Source organism: Mixophyes fleayi, chromosome 7, assembly GCF_038048845.1.
Source record: "Mixophyes fleayi isolate aMixFle1 chromosome 7, aMixFle1.hap1, whole genome shotgun sequence".
In the NCBI taxonomy this organism is placed as follows: Eukaryota; Metazoa; Chordata; class Amphibia; order Anura; family Limnodynastidae; genus Mixophyes; species Mixophyes fleayi.
The window spans coordinates 36,769,147-36,790,710 of record NC_134408.1 but is presented as its reverse complement, the minus strand read 5'-3'; the positions used below and the strand labels follow the sequence as shown (position 1 = coordinate 36,790,710).

The 21,564-nt window shown below is 41.0% G+C and overlaps 1 protein-coding gene across 2 annotated transcripts in view; it reads left to right on the top strand.

Moving 5' to 3' along the window:
• Nucleotides 1-21,254, top strand: part of CCZ1 (CCZ1 vacuolar protein trafficking and biogenesis associated) — a 41,275-nt gene extending 20,021 nt beyond the window's left edge. For both annotated transcript variants that reach the window (XM_075179668.1, XM_075179667.1), the window contains exons 9-16: nucleotides 4,721-4,802; nucleotides 5,478-5,539; nucleotides 6,610-6,721; nucleotides 8,685-8,718; nucleotides 11,663-11,780; nucleotides 12,674-12,832; nucleotides 14,649-14,776; nucleotides 20,929-21,254. In XM_075179668.1, the coding sequence (XP_075035769.1) occupies nucleotides 4,721-4,802; nucleotides 5,478-5,539; nucleotides 6,610-6,721; nucleotides 8,685-8,718; nucleotides 11,663-11,780; nucleotides 12,674-12,832; nucleotides 14,649-14,776; nucleotides 20,929-20,984 (751 nt within the window). In that variant the 3' untranslated portion in view covers nucleotides 20,985-21,254. The remainder of the gene's footprint in view (nucleotides 1-4,720; nucleotides 4,803-5,477; nucleotides 5,540-6,609; nucleotides 6,722-8,684; nucleotides 8,719-11,662; nucleotides 11,781-12,673; nucleotides 12,833-14,648; nucleotides 14,777-20,928) is intronic.
• The last annotated feature ends 310 nt before the right edge of the window (nucleotides 21,255-21,564 follow it).

Genomic DNA, 21,564 nt, shown 5'->3' with positions numbered 1-21,564 from the left:
GAAAAAGTGGAGATGTTGCCTATAGCAACCAATAAGATTCTAGTTGTTTCGTACATTCTACACAATGACAGCTAGAATCTGATTGGTTGCTATAGGCAACATCTTCACTCTTTCAAACCCGCAGTTTAGTAAATATACCCCTAAGGGTTATATGTATCAAACCTTCTAAAAAGGAAAAGTGGAGATGTTGCCCATAACAACCAATCAGATTCTCCCTATCCTCTATCTAGTACATTCTGGAAAATGATAGCTAGAATCTGGTTGCTATGGAGAACCTCCACTTTTCCTTTTTAGAAGGTGTGACTGGATCACTTATAAATAACTTATGGTATAAATTTACTTAAAGGAAATAGCGCAGGGCGCTTATTTATATAATTGCACATGCAGTTATTTTTCATATTGTGTATATAAGCCTTTGTTTTGAAAGCCTTTTGTATATCTTGGTGTAAGGAAATGTCTTGTTTGGGGTTTACAACTTTTTCTGGGGAATTCTTTTCTTTGGAGGAAATGTGTATTCTGCAACTGTTGGAAGAAAGGACTCATGCTAATCTCATGTTAATTAGACCGTTTGATGTGTGAGGGTCATAGGAACACGTAATTAGACTTGCTGTCCACTATAAGATGCAGGATATCACAGATAAGCATAAATATTGTTAGCTTTGCAATGCATATAAATCCATGTTTGTGTGAACACATTGCATCCTGATTCTAGCCTGTGTCCAAATCCGCATAAAAAGCACTGTCTTGTACACTGAAATGTCTCATTCTGATGTTCCATCTGACCTGACCACTGATATCTTTAATCAGTGGAACTGTCCTTGTCAGGGCACCTGAGCGATCTAAAACATCACTCTTTGCTTCAAGACCTGCTTGACAACTTCCTCAATATTGCTGTAATCCTTTGACCTGCAGATTAGACCCTAAATCTACTCCGTTCTCCAGCTGTTTCTGAGGTTGGACCCAGCTCTCCAGTACCACCGCTCTGCCGCTACCTAGCAGCTGGCAAGTGTGATAGGCCAGGGGGGATCCATCCACAGCACCCTGATCCATAGTAAGCGGTCAGGGGTACCAGCCCAAGTGTACCAGCACGGGAGTACACTAGCAGTGACAATTACCCAGAAGGAACATGGTTCTGGGCGCCATAAAGGAGCCCAGTGGTGGCAGCAGGCTCCTCCTAATGCGGCAGGAGGGACGTATTTGGAATAACGAAAGGGGACGGTGGCAAAGTAAGTCCAGCCGGTTCCCAGCAACAACAGACAGGGTGGCATAGGCGGTCCATCCTGTCACAGATGGTTTGATAGGTCTACCTCAAATCCTTTTCAGCATTTTGTAGGACATATTAAGTGTCTATCTATTTTGACCACTTAGCTGCCCAGAGCCTGCTTCTGCCCAGTCACCGGTAGTCTGTGACGCAGTCAACTCTCCACATCCACTAGGGGACCTGCCTCCTGCACCTCTGGACTACTCTGCTGCCCTAAACTGACATGTATAAGGCATCGAAAGTGATCAGTAGGTAAAATATACAGGTTTAGCTACTTTTTAGGGTACAAGAAGCCATGTTTTACCACTCAGCTTCTTACCATGCTTTACTGTAATTACAGGCAATCAGCCCTGTTCATCCTTTGTATACATTGTGCTAAGCATGCTTGCATGCATGCTTTGAATATATAACTTGTGTTCAGGTGTTTCCATTTTAACAATTAATAATTTATAATGTTGATTATCATTATATACTATACTGCAGCATATAACATTACCCTATACTGGTACAGTGGTCTACCTGGTGCCATGCATTGTGCAGGGTGATTCATTCTTAGGTGAACCTTGTACTTTCACGTAAGGGAAAGCTAATTATATTTCTGTTTCTGAAGCAGGGGAATGGGGGGAATGGGGACACAATAAAACATCCGCTCTAAATAACGTGGTGCTAAGATCCTTATTTTTTCTAATGTCGCCCATCATTAATTGAATATTTTGACGTTTTATTAGGCATGTCCAGTACATACATTGATTGTGGAGAAGAAGTTATCACTTTTATAAACCTACTGTGCTTGCCAACTATACAATTTTGTTACCCTTGCATTTTAATGTAAAAATATGGAAATCATTATATTTCTGTACTCGTAATAGTACTTTTTGCTAGTGTTACATTGGTAGAACAATTGCCTTTTTTTCTTTTAAGTCTGCAGTTTGACATTATGAAATGTATGTTCGCTCAAGCCAAACGCTTGCCATATAAGTAGCATTTCTGCTTCTCGCCTGAGAGCCAAGCAACCGAATCAGTGTCCAATTCCGGTGCACAAATGGGTGGGTCAAGATCCAACTGTTTGGCACTCGGGCCAAGCAGTTGGATCAATAGGCTGATTATTGGCCAGGCACCGCAGTCAGTTTAGGGTCCCACTACTATATTACAGCATGTGTGGCAAGTATAAAGTTCTAAGCTCTACCCATGGTACTATTCCTTGTGCTGTGTTCACTGCGTAGTGGATGCAACTTGAACAGTGAAAATGTAGGTCATTGATTCCTATGCGGTTGTATTGTCAATTGTTAAACAGATCATAATGCTTGGTGTCACATGCTCTTTGGTTGCTGGCTGATTGGTTGAGCTGACCGGTGAGCAGGCAAATCTTGCTAAAATTAGTTGCATAAATGGGCCATAGATTTGCTTATTCGATGGTTGCATCTCCCAACCGCCAAGTACTGTTTAGTTGTATGTACTGTATTTGTTGTTTTTCCTGATTTATAACATCTATGTCAAGCTCCTCAAGCCGTTTAAGCTATGTGAGATGCCTATTATAACTAGTGCCTCTAATGTGGACAGGCTTAAGCAAAATAACACTATCCAAATTCACATATCTATCCCCAAAATGTCCCATATCTTTATGCTAGTGCACAAGTGTGAATGCAAAATATCCATATCATCCTTTTCTTTTAAGGTGGGAAATATCAGGGAAACAAGTCCTTGTGTCCCTGTCCATCACGGCTGTCATCGCCGGCCTCCTCACTCTGCCGTTCCCTGTTAACACTCGGCACTATGGCTCTGCACAGCTTTGGTTTCAGATCATAGATATCCTGCTCAGATTACTGCACATACTATAGTGTGTCTCATTTACATGCTGTATTGAGATATAAATAAGTTGCAAGTTGTTTGCCTTGTTTGAGATGGGCATCAGGATAACTAATAAAAGTTACATCATCTAAGAATTTGCCCTCCACAAATACTTGTACATAATCTGTCTTTTTTTTTTTTTATGTGTGTTAGCTAGAAGCTTATCAAGTGCTAATTTAGAATCTTTGCTGAAAACACAGAATGCTAAATGTTTAAATGAAATGCCAATAGGGTTTATTTGTGCTGGACCGTGCATTGCCACTTAGTTTTTGCAGACTTAGTTTTGCGTCTGCGTCAGTATTTTTCACCCCAGCTTGCGATTGATTCGCTCCCCCATGTGTAGTTAAACTGTCCATCTACTCATTTATTCATCTGTCCTTTCTAGCTCTTCCTCAGAGCCTGGTTCCTTGTTTTAACTTCTTGCGCTTTTGTTAGTAGAACTTTTCCTTGAAACCTACTGATTGTTTGACCCTCTACAAACTGTTATTGGATTTGGAAAATTAAGGGGACACTGGAGCTGTATTTTAAGTTTTTATTTGGAATGCCCCTTTTTTCTCATCATCCAAAGCAAACCCTTGCCCCTGCTAGAGGAGCCATCTTACAGTGCAAAACCATTCAGAGCGGATACAGCTGGGTGCCGAACAGCCGCACGATTTCACAGCCGAGAGAAAACCACATTGGTGTTGAGAAAAGTGTTAGTGGACCTGTTTGTTTTAATGATTGCACTTTTAACTTGCCACTGATGACATTAATATACATTAAAGTGTCAAAAAGATATTCATTTCTATAATTTAATTGAATCTAATTAATATGGCAGGGTGGGACCCATGCATAGGGATCTATAAGGGCATTCTCACTGGCTGGGCCAATAATACATGTACACAGGGCCTAATCAACCATTAGGCTGATCAGGCTGCAGCCTGGGGCGCTGGGTCCATGGGGGGCGCAGCGCTGGCACAACTACCAAGCATTTTTTTTTTTTTTAGACAATAAAAAATATTTCCTACCTTAAATATGCGCGCTGCATCCTCAGTGATTGGACCGCCCCTGGTCTCAAGGGGCGGTTCCAACTGTCAGAGTATCCAATCACATTGATGCAGGCAGCTGACAGCACATCCAATGGTGTTGGGTGCCTTGTCAGTGCAGCGGCGGTGCTAACCTTAGTGTGGTCATGTGAGATGGTCACATGACCACACTAGTTAATGAAGTGAATGAGGGAGGGGTTAATGGAATGACTAAGGGGGGGGGGGGTTAATGAATTGACTGGGGGTTTAATGAAGTGACTGGTGACAGGGAGGGGTTAATGAAGTGACTGAGGGGGCAGGTGCAAAGGGGGGGCGGCTACCGGTGTATTAGCCTAGGGTGACTGTGACCCTTAATCAGGCCCTGCATGTACAGTATGAAAGTGGCACTAGAGAGAGACTGTCAGGATGTCATACATGTAAAGTGCAGATTTTGGTTGTTATCCACCACAACATTGCTCTACCAGGCTAGCCTGGATGATTGTGATAAGCAGCGGAAAGGTAAGATAGGTAGGTAATGGAGAGCACATCTTTGACGTTTTCACCAGAGATAATCACTGTATTCCCTAAAATCTGCTCTCTGTTGCAGGAGTGGATTAGAACAAGAAGATATGCGAATATTGTATAAATACCTCACTACATCGCTCTTCCCAAGATTCACAGAACCAGAGGTAAATGTAAATGAAATGACCTTATAATGGAGGTATAATATGATATTCGCCCCCTTCAAGCTTCCATGTAAGTATGTTCCATTTTCCAGGATTACAATTCTCAGCATTCTTTTCACCTGGTTTTCACTTTTATACTTAATACAACAAATCTTATTGTGTCCTCATAGTTATTTTCTAAAATCTCAAATTCATTTCTGAAGGCTTGGTGTTGCTAGATGTTTGTTATATTTAAATATTCGTTGGTGCTCTGGATCCATATTGTAAGATTTTGGAGAATACCAATCCCTGACCTGCATATTAAAATCGCCCTGGACATTACACATTAAAATAGTTGTATTTATTGTAACTGCAGAAATGATATGTTATACAGTCACAGGAATTGGTTGGCCAATAATCACAAAAAATAATTACAAAAAACTCATACAATTTGACTTTCACAAACTAAATTCATAACATCCTTATATTAAATTCATACAAACTTTGCAGAGTTACCGTACTTCTTGGCTAGAACATGTGAATCACTGTAGAGTAGAGTTAGAATTAAAATGAATGTTATTGTTCCTATGTGAGAGATTATTATTTAGCAGTACAAACGATTCAGATCTGTATGATTGAAGTTGTTACTGTAGCTCTGTTCTCTGCACTTATTAATGGATAAATGTTTCCTATTTTTAGCTAGCAGGAAGAGATTCTCCTATACGCCCAGAAATGCCAGGAAATCTACAGCACTATGGAAGGTAAAATGCTTTTATCATTTCCTGTCATTAGAGTTCAGTTTCTTAAAATCTTACAGAAAACTAGGGTTGTCAAAAAAGAATTTTGAATGCTGTGTAAGGTGAAACACAATTTGATAATGGAATTATTTCATTAAGAAAAGAAAAAATGGAAAGTATTGATTATGTGAACTGCATGAATTCTTTTAGTTCAGTTTGCATTTCAATTCACAACCCAACGGACAATTAAATTATGAATCTACTCCAGTGCCAGCAGCTGCTTCATGCTAAAGTGCAACCATTGCCTGGTCCCCCAAGTGAGCTGTGCGGCTTGCCCCCCCCCCCCCCCCCAAAATGACCTGCACGGCTTCCCCCCCAAGAGTTCATTGTACAATGTCACTGCAACACTGCACACCCTAATCTAATCACTCTTGTAATTAGTGTATAGTGGACCTCCGACTAGTCTATGGCAGAACACCTCATTTCTCCCCATGATATACTCACCTCTACTCACTTGTTCATAGTGTCAAACAGGAAACTGTTTATAGAGTTATCTGTCTAATGCATGAGAGTCAGGAGCTGTAGTTTACAGACAGCTCCTGGCAGCTCTTAACCCTAGCAATGAGCTAGTGCCAAGAGTAGGGTCTGAAGCTATACACTTTGGGGGAGCAGTGCCCCTCTGTCACCTGTGAGCTCCTGAGCCTCTTGTGCAGCTCTCCACCGTAGCTCAGGCTGATGATGCTGTCTTGCACTGTACCAGCAGACAACTTGTACATTAAGTATGTTGGGCAGTATCTTCATCTGACAGTATTGTTGTCCATGAAGAGATTTAGTCAATACTAAAATCTCTTGTGTTGCTACTAGTGTGCATAGTGTAACAAAGCAATCTATGTAATCCAGGCTATGTACATACTTCTAATTACAAACATTAGACACACTAAATGGAGACGTTTTCCGAGTGCCTCTTGAAAGGGCGAGTTAATGTCGTAGTGTAATTGTTATGTCTTTTTAAATTAAATATATTGTGAAGTTTTTTTAATATGTAAATCTGTCTCTTTTCGTAAGATTTCGAATTTTAAATATTTCCTCTTCAGGTTCCTTACTGGACCTTTGAACCTCAATGATCCTGAAGCAAAATTTAGATTTCCCAAAATCTTTGTGAATACAGAGGACAAGTATGAGGAGCTTTATCTGATAGTTTACAAGGTGATATATCTATTCTGCTGTCTGACCTGGCCGTTCATTGTAACACACAAAGCATTGTGTGATCTCTAATATCTAGTCATTTCATAGAATGTTCAACATTGTGGACTTTCCCTGACTTTTGTTTCACAATGAAAAGTGTTCCCATCAATGGTTATGAGAGGGCAACTTGTACAGTCTCTAAGACATGGTGACATCGGTGAGGATCAGCCTCTGAGGTGTGTAGGCAGCAGCTGCACTCACTTTAAAATGCATTAAAAAGGAGAGGTGCGAAGACAGTGCTTTCCCGCAACCCCCAACAGTATTGTGTGTGTGTGTGTATGCACGGTGGCTCAGTGGATAGCACTTCTACCTTGGGGTCATGAGTTCAATTCCCGACCATGGCCTTATCTGTGTGGAGTTTGTATGTTCTCCCCGTGTTTGCATGGGTTTCCTCCGGGTGCTCCGGTTTCCTCCCACACTCCAAAAACATACTGGTAGGTTAATTGGCTGCTAACAAATTTACCCTAGTTTCTGTCTGTCTGTGTATGTTAGGGAATTAGACTGTAAGCTCCAATGGGGCAGGGACTGATGTGTGTGAGTTCTCTGTACAGCGCTGCGGAATTAGTGGCGCTATATAAATAGATGGTGATAATGATGATATGTGTGTGTGTGTATATAATATGTATGTATATGTGTGTGTGTACACACACATCTATTCATGTTTTTATCAAAACATTTAAGCTCACTACCCATTTTTTCTGAGTCCCCACGCTTACACCTATGCATCAGACTTGACTGATATTCAGCTACAGTCATGTGCACTCACCTCACTATGTAGGAGACTAAAATGTGACAAGAACAGTTATCAGTGCTTATCCCATAACAGTACAAATCTGAATACATCCAACACAATATAAATAAGAGTTGTGTGTTTATATGTATAGGAGATTATATTATATCTGGACGGTATGTCCATAAGTTTGCATAAAATACTAATCTAAGAAGAAGATAGAACTTGCACTTACATCCAGTATTGGACAGGATATAAGGTAGTATGGGACAAGCATGCCAATACAAAGTAGTATAAAATTCTCTGCAATGGTCAATTAAAAAGACAGTCCTGACGGAGGTTCTTGCACGGACTGAAACGTCTTTAATTTATTATTTTTTTCAATAAGTCGTAGAAGTATTTTCTATTCCCGCAAAGATACAGTTAGTAGGAATGGGACCCCCACAGTTTGTGAAATGCTCGCCCCTACAGCACTTCTCCCTGGCTGACACTCCGGAGCGGTGACTGGTTGCATTTTTTGTTAGTAATTGATTACAGTTGCTCCGGCTTTTCTGATCGGCTTCATTGATCACCATAAGATGCTGTTGATTTCTTATAAAGCCTAGTAAGAAGCATCTTGTTTAGCCTCGGCATTGGTGAGTATCCACCCCTCCGCGGTGGTCCCATTCCTGATGGTTGTGATAAGTGGCAAAATAAATATTTGTACTTTGAATTTTAATTTTCCATTTTCCAAATTTTTCTATTGTACACTGCTGGGTAAAACACGTGAGCATAGATTATTCTGGTCAGAGTGTCTTAATTATTATTTGTAAATGTAATGGAGGTTTAGTGGCCCTTTAAACCATATGCCTGGATTGTAACCTTAGGGAGTAGTTGAGAAGCTTTAGTATCCGTGCGTAGAATGATAATTGGCAGCTGTATTGTCACTGAGGTCCGTGTAGACTAAGTGACATTACCGTCTAGACAATGAGCGTGGATCAGCTGCCAGAACACCTGTCTCATGGGATCTCCCAAACTTTTGTTTTCACTTAAGATAAAATTAGAAAGTACAACAGAGATTTCCCTGACAGTGATGTGTGTAATGAGGATGTAATTGTTATGGTGCGTCTTGCCCGGGGAACAGATGGGTTGGCAGCAGTGCACATAATGATATTTCTGTAAAGACTAAACAAGATGTGTTTTTGTTCATTTCAGGCCATGAGTGCTTCCGTGTGTTTTATGATTGATGGTGAGTATCCTCCTGTAAACTGACCCTCTATACCTTTTAATTGTGCATGGTATGTTTCTATTAACGTGATAATATTCTAGTCCGTCCGTTACGCTAAAGGTTGATATATGCTCTGCATCCGTTATTTTTGTAAACATAACGGGAAAAAGTCTAATGTCTAGATTTTCCTTATTTACTTCTTCATGGTGCTCTGATAGACAATCATTAGCACCTTACCGAGCATCGTGGGAAATATCCGGCGAGCCGGCGGTGGCCTAAGGCTTTCGGCAAGAGCCTTATACAGAAGACCATTTTTATGCACAGTAGATCAATGTTGCAGTGGAAGTTATTTACATGACTATCTATATTTCGACATAGTTTTCAATGACTGCACAATAACGATGGCTATAAGCTTTACAATAATAAAATGACTACTTACCGTAAAAGAGACAAGACGTTGTTCTGCTGTTTACTGTAAAATCCAAATCGGCTAAACAGCTACACTGCAAAATTACATAATTTACTAAGGATGTAATCAAAATGGCGATTTTAAAGCGGCAATACCCGGACCCCACGCCATTTATAATGTAATACAGCCCTAGGATCCGAGTATTGCTGCTTTAAAGCCGGCATTTTCAGTATATCCTTAGTAAATCACGTAATTTTGCAGTGTAGCTGTTTAGCCTATTCGTATTTTACAGTACACGGTCATTTAAAGGTTCAGAAAAAACGTCTTTTCTCTTATATGGTAAGTAGTCATTTTATTATTGTAGGGCTTATAGCCATTGTTATTGTCCATTCCTTGAAAACTGTCGGAATTATCATCTCATTTCTCCCGTACCCCACCCCAATGTTGTCCAAGTTTCTTACTATTTATATGTGTTCCAGATCTGTATCCTGCTAAAATCCTGTCCCCAAATTCACTAAATTTGTTTTTTCTTTAAATTAAAGAAAACAAACACCACAGTAAATTTTTAATGTTAATATTTCCAGTTTATAGTGTATCTGGAAATTTTTGAGCAACAAACATAAGAGGTTTTGTACTTCCTCAGTCGGCCCACGTGCTGCCAGTGAAAAAGTCTAGACTTAGATTATGGTGCCCAAATGCCAATATGCTCTATTAATGATCTGCTGTTGTACCTGGTGCTTGTTTGTCCCTTTTTGGTCTGTTTTACCATCAAGTATACTGCTTTATTATCTGTTACCTGACGGAAGACACGGCCCTGCCTCCACGTGAAGCCGGGGTTAATGCACGGGAGCGTAGAACGTAACAGAGCGCAGAAGCGATTGTGTCTTAGCCTTTTTAATGGGAAAAAAAGCATTGTAAAACAAAATCATTTTCATTCCCTTAAGATAAATATTATATAGTGAATGAATGTTTAGATGGAAGATGATGCGGAGAACAGAATAGGGTTGAAATGTGTCAAGCAGTGCAGAATAGATTGCATGCCACAGCATTAGCCGCACATAATACCTCCACCCACTGTCGCACTGCTGTTAAACTCTTTAACCCTTGACACCGGTGTGTGCTTGCTTGTTGTATTCTTGCAACACTGCCCTATAATAAGCTTGCGAGTGCCCCACTGTGTGTCCCCTCTCTATTTACTCCATGTCAGCATGACCACTTGGCTCCTGGTTTCTGCTGAAAGAGCGGCACCCTCCTCCCTCATTCCTAAGCAAAACTGTAGTGTAAGGAGTTAGAAATGGAATGAGCACTGAAGGTCGGGCCTTGTTTAGAAATGCTCTTCCGGCGCAAGCTAGAAGCTGCCCGTTACAGTAGCAATCCTGTTATATAGCTTACTCCTAAAATACTGGCCTGATCTGTGCTGCTAGCTCCTAGCCAAACGGTATGACTTTATATTACAAATAAAGGGGGATAAGTACTTTGGTTTATTGGCATTATAAGTCTGTGTCTAAGAGTGGTGATTTTCCAGCTTACACATAAGCTGTGGCATCAACTTCTCCTTGTTGTCTACGGAATGGGAACAATAGTCTGTCTGAAGTAAGAGGGGTAGCAACAGACCCTGGGCCATCCCTACGTCCTTCCATTATCATATATTATCCAAATCTGGAAGACAGTAAGGTTTGTCTCAGCATGAGCAGTTTAACAAGTAGTGTGCTACAGTATCTTCTCAAAAGAGCTACAATCAGGGACATCAGCTCGTCTTAAATGTAGTCCGATGTTTTGCTATCTGTGCAGGATAACTCTTCTAATAGTTTTACACCTTTTTTTTTTCTTCTTTTTATACTAATTTTTGTTATGTTTTATTTGCGCATAAAGGGAATACAATAAGGCACAAATGCAGAAGATATCTGAGAAATAAAAGGAACATTCTATGAGACTCCTGTAATAAAATGGTGTTATGTGCACAAGTGTGCTTGGCTGTCTTTGTATTCTAGTGCAGCTGAACCAGGTTCTGGGGTCGGGCAACATTATTAATAATCAATTTGGACAGACAAGTAGGTTTCCAGATTTGGGCGACATCTGGTCACTTGGCCCCTAGGTTTGAGTGACCGGATCATTTCCGGAGACGTTGTGGCCGTTGGTGCAGTTGCAGGATGAACTCGGCCACAGTCTGTCAAGGGCCCATCTTCAGTCATCTGGATCGCTCTTTGTGTTCGGGTTACACATACTGCGTAATCGGGCCAGTTGCCCTATGCAATATTGCAGCCTGTACGGCCAGTTTTAGTAACTGAACAAGCGTGCAGTTGGTTCCTGTGGGTTACTGCACAACTGTGCACATAGCAGCATTTGTTAAAATAAGCACTATTAAATGGGTTTACTGTACCTACCTGGCAGCACTAAATAGCTTGGAGAACATAAGAAGGACAGAAAGACAAGTAGAAAAGGAGGTAATATAGTAAGTGTCAGACACTTCATATGGTATCATGGGTGTGTGTGTGATATTATTTTTTAAAACATTTTTTTTTATTAAATATGTATATCATTTTGTTTGACTCTTAGCATCTGTACAGCTTACACCAGATTTCTGTCGGAAATTGGACAGTCTGATAGGACCCCAGCTTACAGTGCTAGCATCTGACATCTGTGAACAGTACAACATCAACAGAAGAATATCCGGGTATGTACAATGATTTGATGTGACAGCTGAAGACGGATGATCAGTAAGTATACTGAGGACAAAGGGCAGAAGGGAAATGGGCAGGAATCTGAAATATAAAGGATAGGTTACATAGAAGATTACAGTACTGCTACTGTTGCTGGGACAAGCACTCCTAGCTTGTAATATGGTTGTATAGCCCATGGGGGAATCTCTCACAGCTGCAGGTGGGTGCAGTGAGAATCTGCTTAATGGTAACCAGAAGTTATACTGAGCATTCTCCCAGACATGTATTCCCGGAATCCTGAGAGCACATGATTCATATAGGACAGGGCAAAAACTTCAATTCCTTCACTACTAAGCTTCCATATTGACTATTGTAAATCCCTGTCTTGCCCAACGACTAGACTTTCACACCTGCCGTCCATTTGCAATGCAGCAGTTGGACTCCTTTTCCTCACCAAACATTTTGCTACTGTTTTGCTCTGCCAGTCCCTACATTAGTTGCCTAATTGAATTTAAAATACTTCTACTATCATAGTAGGCCATTAACAAATCTGCACCAACATGCATGTCTCAAAATATCTCCCAACTTGATCCCTCTTCTCTGCCCAAGATGTACACCTCTCACTCGTCCCTTCACAGTTGTCTCAATACTTATGTTTATTCTCCTTCTATACACAAACAACCTACTGATCCCCCAAACCAACATTGCTGTGTGATTGGATCATATACCCCACTCATCATTTATTTTATTTTTTTCCCATTGCCATTTGACCGGACCAAAATACGCAATATAAATAAATGTTAACAATCATTCCTATACTTGTTTAGCAAATTGGTTGCCACCAATGTGTGTAAACAGGTACATTTTAAGACGCGTAATGTTAACAAAGTACAATTTTCATTTCTAGGTCTGAGAAAGAACCCCAGTTTAAATTTATTTATTTCAACCACATGAACCTAGCAGAGAAAAGTACAATACACCTCAAGAAAACACCAAGTGTATCTCACACCTCTGTACAGCCGGAGCTCATGAAGATTCTGGGAGACATAAACAACGATTTTACTAGGTTTGTTGATGCTGACGTACTATGGAACGTGTGTGGTTTGCTTGAAAATGTTTACCAAATATAATACACTATTCCTGGTGTCCCTCTTGCTGTTAGGCTGGACTGACTCTATTATTGAGGAAACTCTGGGAGGGTTCTGATTGGTCCCAATTTCCTTAGTTCTGATTGGTCCCAATTTCCTTAGTTCTGATTGGTCCCAATTTTCTTAGTCCCTCCGACCATCTTCATCTGAGACCAGACTTAAATGCTCCTTTACCCCTACACAGTGCTGGCATTTTACCCACAGCAACATAACATAAGCGACAACAGGGCATATAACTGTAACACATGGCCAGCTGGTAGAATTTGTTTTAAAATATCTTGTCTTTTACTAGTCATGTAATGTACTCTATACACAAGTAGTCCTGGATGGGACTTCCAATAAAAGCAAAAAGAACCAGCACTCAAGGGGACTTCAATATGTACAAAAAAGTGTAAATTTATTAGTCAGTGTTTTGGGCCCACTAGGGTCCTTATTCAAGACAAATTAAATATAAAAACATACCTATGTTTTTGTCTGCGCGCGAAATGGGGTAATGAATAGGTAAAGCCGGCGGAGCTGTACACCGCATTGGTTGCCATGGCAACCGAGCGCCACCGCCGCAGATCACATGATGACTGATGACGACAAGGCAGCATGGTTGGCAAACTACAGTGCCAACCAACGAAAAGTTTATTTGCATCCAGTGTATTCCTATTGGGAGATATATATTTATTATATTCAATCTGCAAATAATGCATTTATATCCTGGAGAGTGGAGGAGTATGTGTTTTTTTTTTTATTATTATTACTACAGGTACAGAATATTGTGTTATCATTTTGTTCCAACCAGAAGCACTTATCCTGAGTATTCCCTCACGCTACTGATTTGACTATTATTATTATTATTAATATTTATTTATAAGGCGCCACAAGGCATCCGTAGCGCCGTACAGAGACAAACAAAATCACAATACAATGGGAGACAGCACAGTACAGTAAACACAGCAACTCAGTACGTTCAATGCACAGCTAGAGAGGGAGGGGAAGGGGGAGGGAGGATCCGCAAACGACGGGGCCCAAGAAGGAGGGCGCGGAAGACATTTAGTAAGACTATTGTCTTACTAGTGTTTCATTAGTAAAATATGTTTTGCTGTTCTTAAAGATCATAACTGCGTTTCTTAAAGGGCATTTACAGGACAGGACATCTTCAACCCCCCTAGGTAAGGTCCCTTGCTCCCTCCCCCTAGGTAAGGTCCCCTGCTCCCTCCCCCTAGGTAAGGTCCCCTGCTCCCTCCCCCTAGGTAAGGTCCCCTGCTCCCTCCCCCTAGGTAAGGTCCCCTGCTCCCTCCCCCTAGGTAAGGTCCCTTGCTCCCTCCCCCTAGGTAAGGTCCCTTGCTCCCTCCCCCTAGGTAAGGTCCCTTGCTCCCTCCCCCTAGGTAAGGTCCCTTGCTCCCTCCCCCTAGGTAAGGTCCCTTGCTCCCTCCCCCTAGGTAAGGTCCCTTGCTCCCTCCCCCTAGGTAAGGTCCCTTGCTCCCTCCCCCTAGGTAAGGTCCCTTGCTCCCTCCCCCTAGGTAAGGTCCCTTGCTCCCTCCCCCTAGGTAAGGTCCCTTGCTCCCTCCCCCTAGGTAAGGTCCCTTGCTCCCTCCCCCCGGTTGCAGCTATATTGTCTTCATAAAGGTTCCCACCATTACCTGTCCATGTATCATGGATAATTATGAATAATACGTTATATTTTAATTTATTCTACATGTATTTACTAGTTATATGCACTGTTCTCATTACATGTGTTTTCAGAGTTGACGAAGATGAAGAAATCATAGTAAAGGCAATGACTGATTACTGGATTGTAGGGAAGAAGTCTGACCAGCGGGAACTGTATGTCATCCTGAACCAAAAGAATTCCAATCTGATTGAAGTAAATGGTGAGCATCAAATGTGTCTGAACTTACCCCGTGTACTTATGTTAAGTGCGAGAGGCCTATAACACACAGTATTGTATCACTGCCTGCAGAGGGGATCACATCCACCTCTTATCATTGGACCAAAAGCTAATTGAAAAATTAACAAAAGTTTGTGCTGAAATGAATAGTTACTTAGGAGATATAGATATATATAATTTTCACAAGAATGTGTTCGTCAAATCGCTATCTTCACATCTGACCCTTCTTATGTGTGTTTGACTAGGGCCAAAACCCCCCATTTTTTTTACTTTTGACTTCAGAAGCTAGTAAATATGGGCAAGCAGGAGATTAAGTGTCCCGAGCTAGGACGTCCTATAGCTAATTGGATCATTTGACCATTATCCGCAGCACAGTGTTTCAGTCACTTCATATGTGTGTACGTGACATGTGGCATTCGTTATTTCTGTATGTGCAGTTAGTATATATTTCTGCGCTCCCGACAATGTGTGTGTGTGTGTACAATGTGTGTGTGTACAATTGAAGCTGTCAATTGGAAAACCAGAGACGATCCCGAACACTCTAAAATTATTAAGTAACGAGAAGAGTTCCAAGGCACTATAGGGTAGTATAAACATGTGGAGGTGTAGACAGATGGAGGTCATATGCTTTAATATTACCGAGCAATTTATTTACACCAATAAAGAACAGTAAATAAAATACCTTTTCTGGCCAGAAATAATCACATACAGTGCGATAAGTTAATGTTTCTATAATCACATTTCTGTATGGTATTTTTATTGATGAATCAAGGAGAAAACTGGATAGAGCGCTCCAAATTTCACACCGAGTGCCATCCTCACATTATAACCATTCTATAGGTGAACAGGGAGATAAATAGGCGCTAAAACCTGCCTCAAAATGAAATTCATACATAGTGAAATATTCATACTCAACGGGTACACGGAATGTTCAATGTCATTCACACACATATATATATATATATATATATATATATATATATTATTTTGTGGACTTTATGTGAATGACTATTTCACTATTTATGAATATCCTTATGATATAGGATATAAAATGGCAAATAAATAGGCACCAAGACCTATACCGGTAATGGCTAACCTGTGACACTCCAGGTGTTGTAAAACTACAAGCCCCAGCATGCTTTGCGAGTAGATAACTAGCTGATAGCTGACAGAGCATTTTATTTCTATAATTCTTTTCAGTGATGTAGCCAGTTTATTACACAGTTTGCAATGGATGCTATACAAGGGAAATTAAGAATAGTAACTATCTCCCTCCATATGTTTATTACCAGAGAACTACTTTTATTAATGATTTTAGCAAAATGGCCGCCCCGTGAGCTTTGGCAATACATTTCAATACACTGAAGAAACAATAGTGAGTAGTGTGTTCAGCCAGGTTTAGTTCTGTGGTATAATCCCTCTAACCACACATTCATAAATGGCGTCATAAACTGTTTTTTTTGTTTTTGTGTTTAATAAAGTTCCACAGTTGAGAGGAATCTGCTCTTGAGCCCTGACTTCCAAATTATTTAGCCTCTGGCTACATTATGTATGTTAGGCATGATAGGCTCTGTTGGCATTGCACTGACAGAAGTGCTAGCCCTTCTAATATCTCGCTGCTATGTGTCTCTCTCAGGTCATGTTGCTGGCATGGTTTTGTGTTACTGTTCCATGCTAAACTTTGGAACAGCTCCGAGACGTCATTAATATTCATCCCATCTTTTTTCAGCAGATGGTCTTAATAATTAAAAACGAAGCACTATCTTACACCTTGACATTGAAAGCATTGCTGCCGGCAAGGTCTAATTCAGTAGGTCTCATTACAAAGTGCTAATCCCCCCCCAGGGTATAAATGTCATGATTAAAACCGAAAGTGTCATTTCAGTCATTGCAGGTCTCAGTGTTGTTCTCAAAGTGTTTTGACAACCGTAATTGTCACTTAGTTAAATGATTGATGTGCAGGGAATAGGTGCTTGCGTACACATATCCTGGCCAGTCAGTAATTGCATCTGCATCAGAATGTATGGATATTAATAACAACCTGTTGCCTTTTGGGACTGTTGACTGTACAGTGTTTTTATTACTAGTAATTAATTGAATATAGCATATTTTTGAGGCTGTAGATCCTAGCACAAAGTATCTAATATATGTAACTTTACATTTATTTCACAGCATAGTTTGCTGGTAGATTACACAGTCTCTTCTAAAAGTAAAGCTAAACCATTATTTTAAACATTTGGCGGAATAGGGCAGGGTATTATAAAATGAAAGTTGCAGTCCCGTGAAAAAATCGCTGTGGTAAGGTATAAGAAGAATCTTGGTAATTACAATTGTTCCTTTGTTTGTTTCTTAAGGCTGTTGTTAATGATTTACTTTCCAGTGTTGTGTGACTACCATGGCAACCACAGTCACATTACACCAATCAGCCACAACATTAAAGCCACCTGCCTAATATTGTATAGGTCCCCCTCGTGTTGCCAAAACAGCTTTGACCTGTCAAGGCATGGACTCCACAAGACATCTGAAGGTGTCCTGTGATATCTGGCACATAAGACATTAGCAACAGATCCTTTAAGTCCTGTAAGTTGTGAGGTGGGGCCAGGGCCGGATTAAGACATTGTAGGCCCCTGGGCTAGGGATACTGTGAGGCCCCCATTTGTCAAGCAATTTATGCCCAGTCCGATATTGGGGTCCCCCCAGTAATATCGTATTGGGCATGTCTACCTTCTCACAATCTAACCCTAATTTTTCCACCACATCTTAAACCTAACCTCCTCCTACCTCATCACAACCTAACTCTAACCTATTTCTACCTCCTTTAAGCCTAACCCTATGTTCTTACTTACTCAAAGCACCCCCCATGGAACCACTAAACTGCAAATGAATGAACCCCAACTTCAAATGAATCTGCAGCCTAACCCTAACCAAGTACAATCCCAGTGTGTTTCATGGCTCTAAGGCCTGCGGAAGAGAATATATTCACAAAGCTCACTTGTTTTTCTGGATAACAGGTCAAGTGCAATATATAATATATATTTATATATACATATGTATCCTTGTACTTTTCCTCTGACTTTTCTCTCCTTGTGGTGGTTGTCACTTCTCCAAATGGCTGTCACACCAGTCTATTTACTCTTTACCATCAGTGTTCCAAAAATGTCTGGGCTGTTTAACCAAAATGGTTCATGGGTAACAATAAAATCAGTATACCCTGCAATCTATCTAATCCGACCAAGCTTCTATGCTTGTGTTATTTTATGCATGGATTTCCTATTTCACTATATAGTAAGTGACCATTAAATATCTGCAAACATTTTAAAAATCCAGGGAACATCAACACACACTCTCACTGTCACTATCACGCACTTTTTTGATTCGTTTGCTAACTACTTACTGTGCTTCATGATGCAGGAGGCATCCGTCTGGGCTGAAGCTAAGGGACACACGCGAGAGCCTCTGCAGTCCCCTCTCTGTGACAGGCAGCCTCCTTATTCGCTGCCAGGACAGCGTCACTGCCGGACCCGCCCCTTCAGGTCAAACCAAATACGAGAGATTTCGCCAACCACCCACCACCATCACCCGCGCCGCCGGAAAACAAATAAAAAAAAATGTTCTGAAAACGCATGAGGCAGTGTATGGATGGCCAATCCGCCCCTGGCCCCCAACCCGATGAAGAAAAAGCCGACGTTTTTATTTTTTTAAATAAAATACATTTTAAAATATCTAGGGCCCCCCAGCTGCCCAAGGCCCCTGGGCTGTAGCCCAGAAAGCCCTTTGGTTAATCCGGCCCTGGGTGGGGCCTCCATGGCCTAGGACTTGTTTTTCCAGCACATCCCACAGATGCTCGATCGGATTGAGATCTCGAGAATTTGGAGGCCAAGTCAACACCTTGAACTCTTTGTCTTGTTCCTCAAATCATTCTTGAACAATTTTTGCAGTGTGACAGAGGAAAATGTCCTCATGGAATACCGTTGCCATGAAGGGGTGTACTTGTTCTGTAACATCCACATGGATGTCAGGACCCAAGGTTTCCCAGCAGAACTTTGCCCAGAGCATCACCCTTCCTCCGCCAGCTTTCCTTCTTCCCATAGTGCATCCTGGTGTTATCTCTTCCCCAGGTAAACAACACACGCATCCAGCCTGTGATGTAAAAGAAAACATGATTCATCGTTGTTTCATGGTCCAGTTCTGTCTCTCATGTGCCCATTGTAGCCGCTTTCGGCGGTAGGTCATGAGAGGGGTCAGCATGAGCACTCTGACCGGTCTGCGGCTACGCAGCCCCATACGCAGCAAGCTGAGATGCACTGTGTGTTCTGACACCTTTCTATCATAGCCGGCATTAACTTTTACAGCAATTTGTGCTACAGTGGCTCTTCTGAGTGATTGAATGGGACGGGCTAACCTTTGCCCACGTGCATCAATGATCCTTGGGCGCCCATGACCATGTCGCCGGTTCATCAGTTGTCCTTCCTTGGACCACTTTGGTAGGTACTAACCACTGCATACTGGGAACACCCCACAAGACCAGCTGTTTTGGAGATGCTCTGACCCAGTCATCTAGCCATCACAGTTTGGCCCTTGTCAAAATCGTTCAGCTTCTTACGCCTGCCCATTTTTCCTGCTTCCAACACATTAACTTCAAGAACTTACTGTTCACTTGCTGTCTAATATGTCCCACCTCTTGACAGGTGCCATTGTAAAGAGATAATTAATGTTACTCACTTCACTTGTCAGTGGTTTTAATGTTGTGGCTGATCAGTGTATGTAGCAGAAAGGCTTTAGAAAGCTCATTTAAGCTTTGTCTGCTCGGTGAACTGTAAAATCCTCCTCCCCTCTGCCATGTGAGACTGGCAGCCTTACTTTGTGCCCTGTGGAGAGATTTTGCAGAGGAGATGATGATTTGTAGGAGGACAGCTAAGAAAAGATGCATTAACTTGATATTTGCGTTAAAATTAAAAATACACCTCTTATTTTGGATTGCTGGTTTAAACTTTGAAAAATATTATTTATTTATTTTGTGTTCCTTGCAAATGTCACTGTTTATGACAGTGATACATAATATTTATGAGAATGCATTGCTAAGTCCTCAAAATAGCTTCCTGCATATAATTAGGTGCTTTTTAGGTCTGTAACTATGGCAGATGTTTTTCCTAAGAGAATAAACAGACTGTGTTTGTTTAAAGGGCACCTAAACCAAAACCATGCAGGTACAACCTGAGATTCCACTCCTGCTCTTAAAAAGTAAAGAATGATCTTCCTGTCCCACATCTTTAGGATAGTGTACTTATGGCGTCTGATGCAGGTCAAAAAGCTGCGATCGTCGGCCAGACGTGTCAAACTCACAGGACGCATGCGGCCCCACATTACTATGGGAAAACCATTGGAATGCGGCCTGCGTTTAATTTTATTCAATTACATTACTTAATTGACTAAACTTACGAAAGAACAGTTTGCGGGTGAGTTCAATCCAGCTTCCCCGTCAGTGACACGTGCGTGCGCGCTGATTCTGTGCGTCTCCCTCAGAACAGTGCGCTTTCGTAATTCAAGCGAACTGCTTGGCACTCAGTAATCTGTGACTTGTTTGTGCTTAAAACATCATTATTCGTTTGGTAAATCCAAGTACATTTATAGGACAGTTTGTCGATTGTTTATCAAATGTATTTCCTGTTTGTGCTGACGATGGTTATTTCTTTTTAGTTATCTTGCGGCCCACATAATCTTAGACTTAGATTATTTGGCCCAATTGGGGTTTTGAGCTTGACGTGCCTGTTGTAGGCATTTGAGTTGCTGTGACCTCACTAGCCCTACCCCTGTATGAGAATCCACACTGTACATTTCTGCAAAGCAAGTCTGCCAGGCTGTCAGTCACAGTGTGACTGACGTGTTGGCATACATAGCAACCTATTGCAGAAGAGTGAAGTAGAGTCCAATGCACATATTTAGTTAGAATAAACAGTATGTTATTCAGCTCAGTAATAAACAGTCTTTGACAAATAAATATTGTCTGTACATCGTAATTGTATAAAATGTGACTGAACCGGAGTGAGATTTATCTTCTATGGGGAAGTGAATCTCATTTTTTCTTTTCTTCTGGGTTGATGGGATAATCTAACTGGTTTCCATTTTCAATTACAGATGAGATCAAGAAGCTTTGTGCAACGCAATTCAATAACATCTTCTTCCTGGATTAACCTGCCAGGATCATTCACCATCTGAGGCGGCCCATGACAGCCATTTTGTTCACCATGGACAGAATATCAGTCGTATTATTGACTGGAATGACTTTTGTAAAGCAATACTTGCTTTGTAAGAATCTACTTTCTACCTGTAGGCTCAATGATCAGACCCTTTTTAGATTTTAAATATTTATCCAAACTTAACTTGGGGAAATCCTCATTCCATTCCTGTTATATTTAGATGTCTGCAATGAATAAACCCACTAATCATTGTTCTACTTTTAACTGTTCAGACTCTACTCTTGTTTATCTTTGTACATTGTGTTGTACATTAGTGGAGCACAGTATTTACTGCGCCCACATTCAAACTCTGGTGGCAAAGTTTAATATTACAGCAAAATACAATGTAAAGATTACTGCCAAAGGAACAGTAATGAGAACTTTTAATCCATGTGCTTTACCTTCACCACAATGACATAGTACAAACTGCATGTAACACATCACACACTTACCCAGTAAGCTGGACACGTTTCTTGTATAATATTTCTTTATTGAGTTCTAGAAAAGCTTATGTTATATAAAACCAACAAAGATA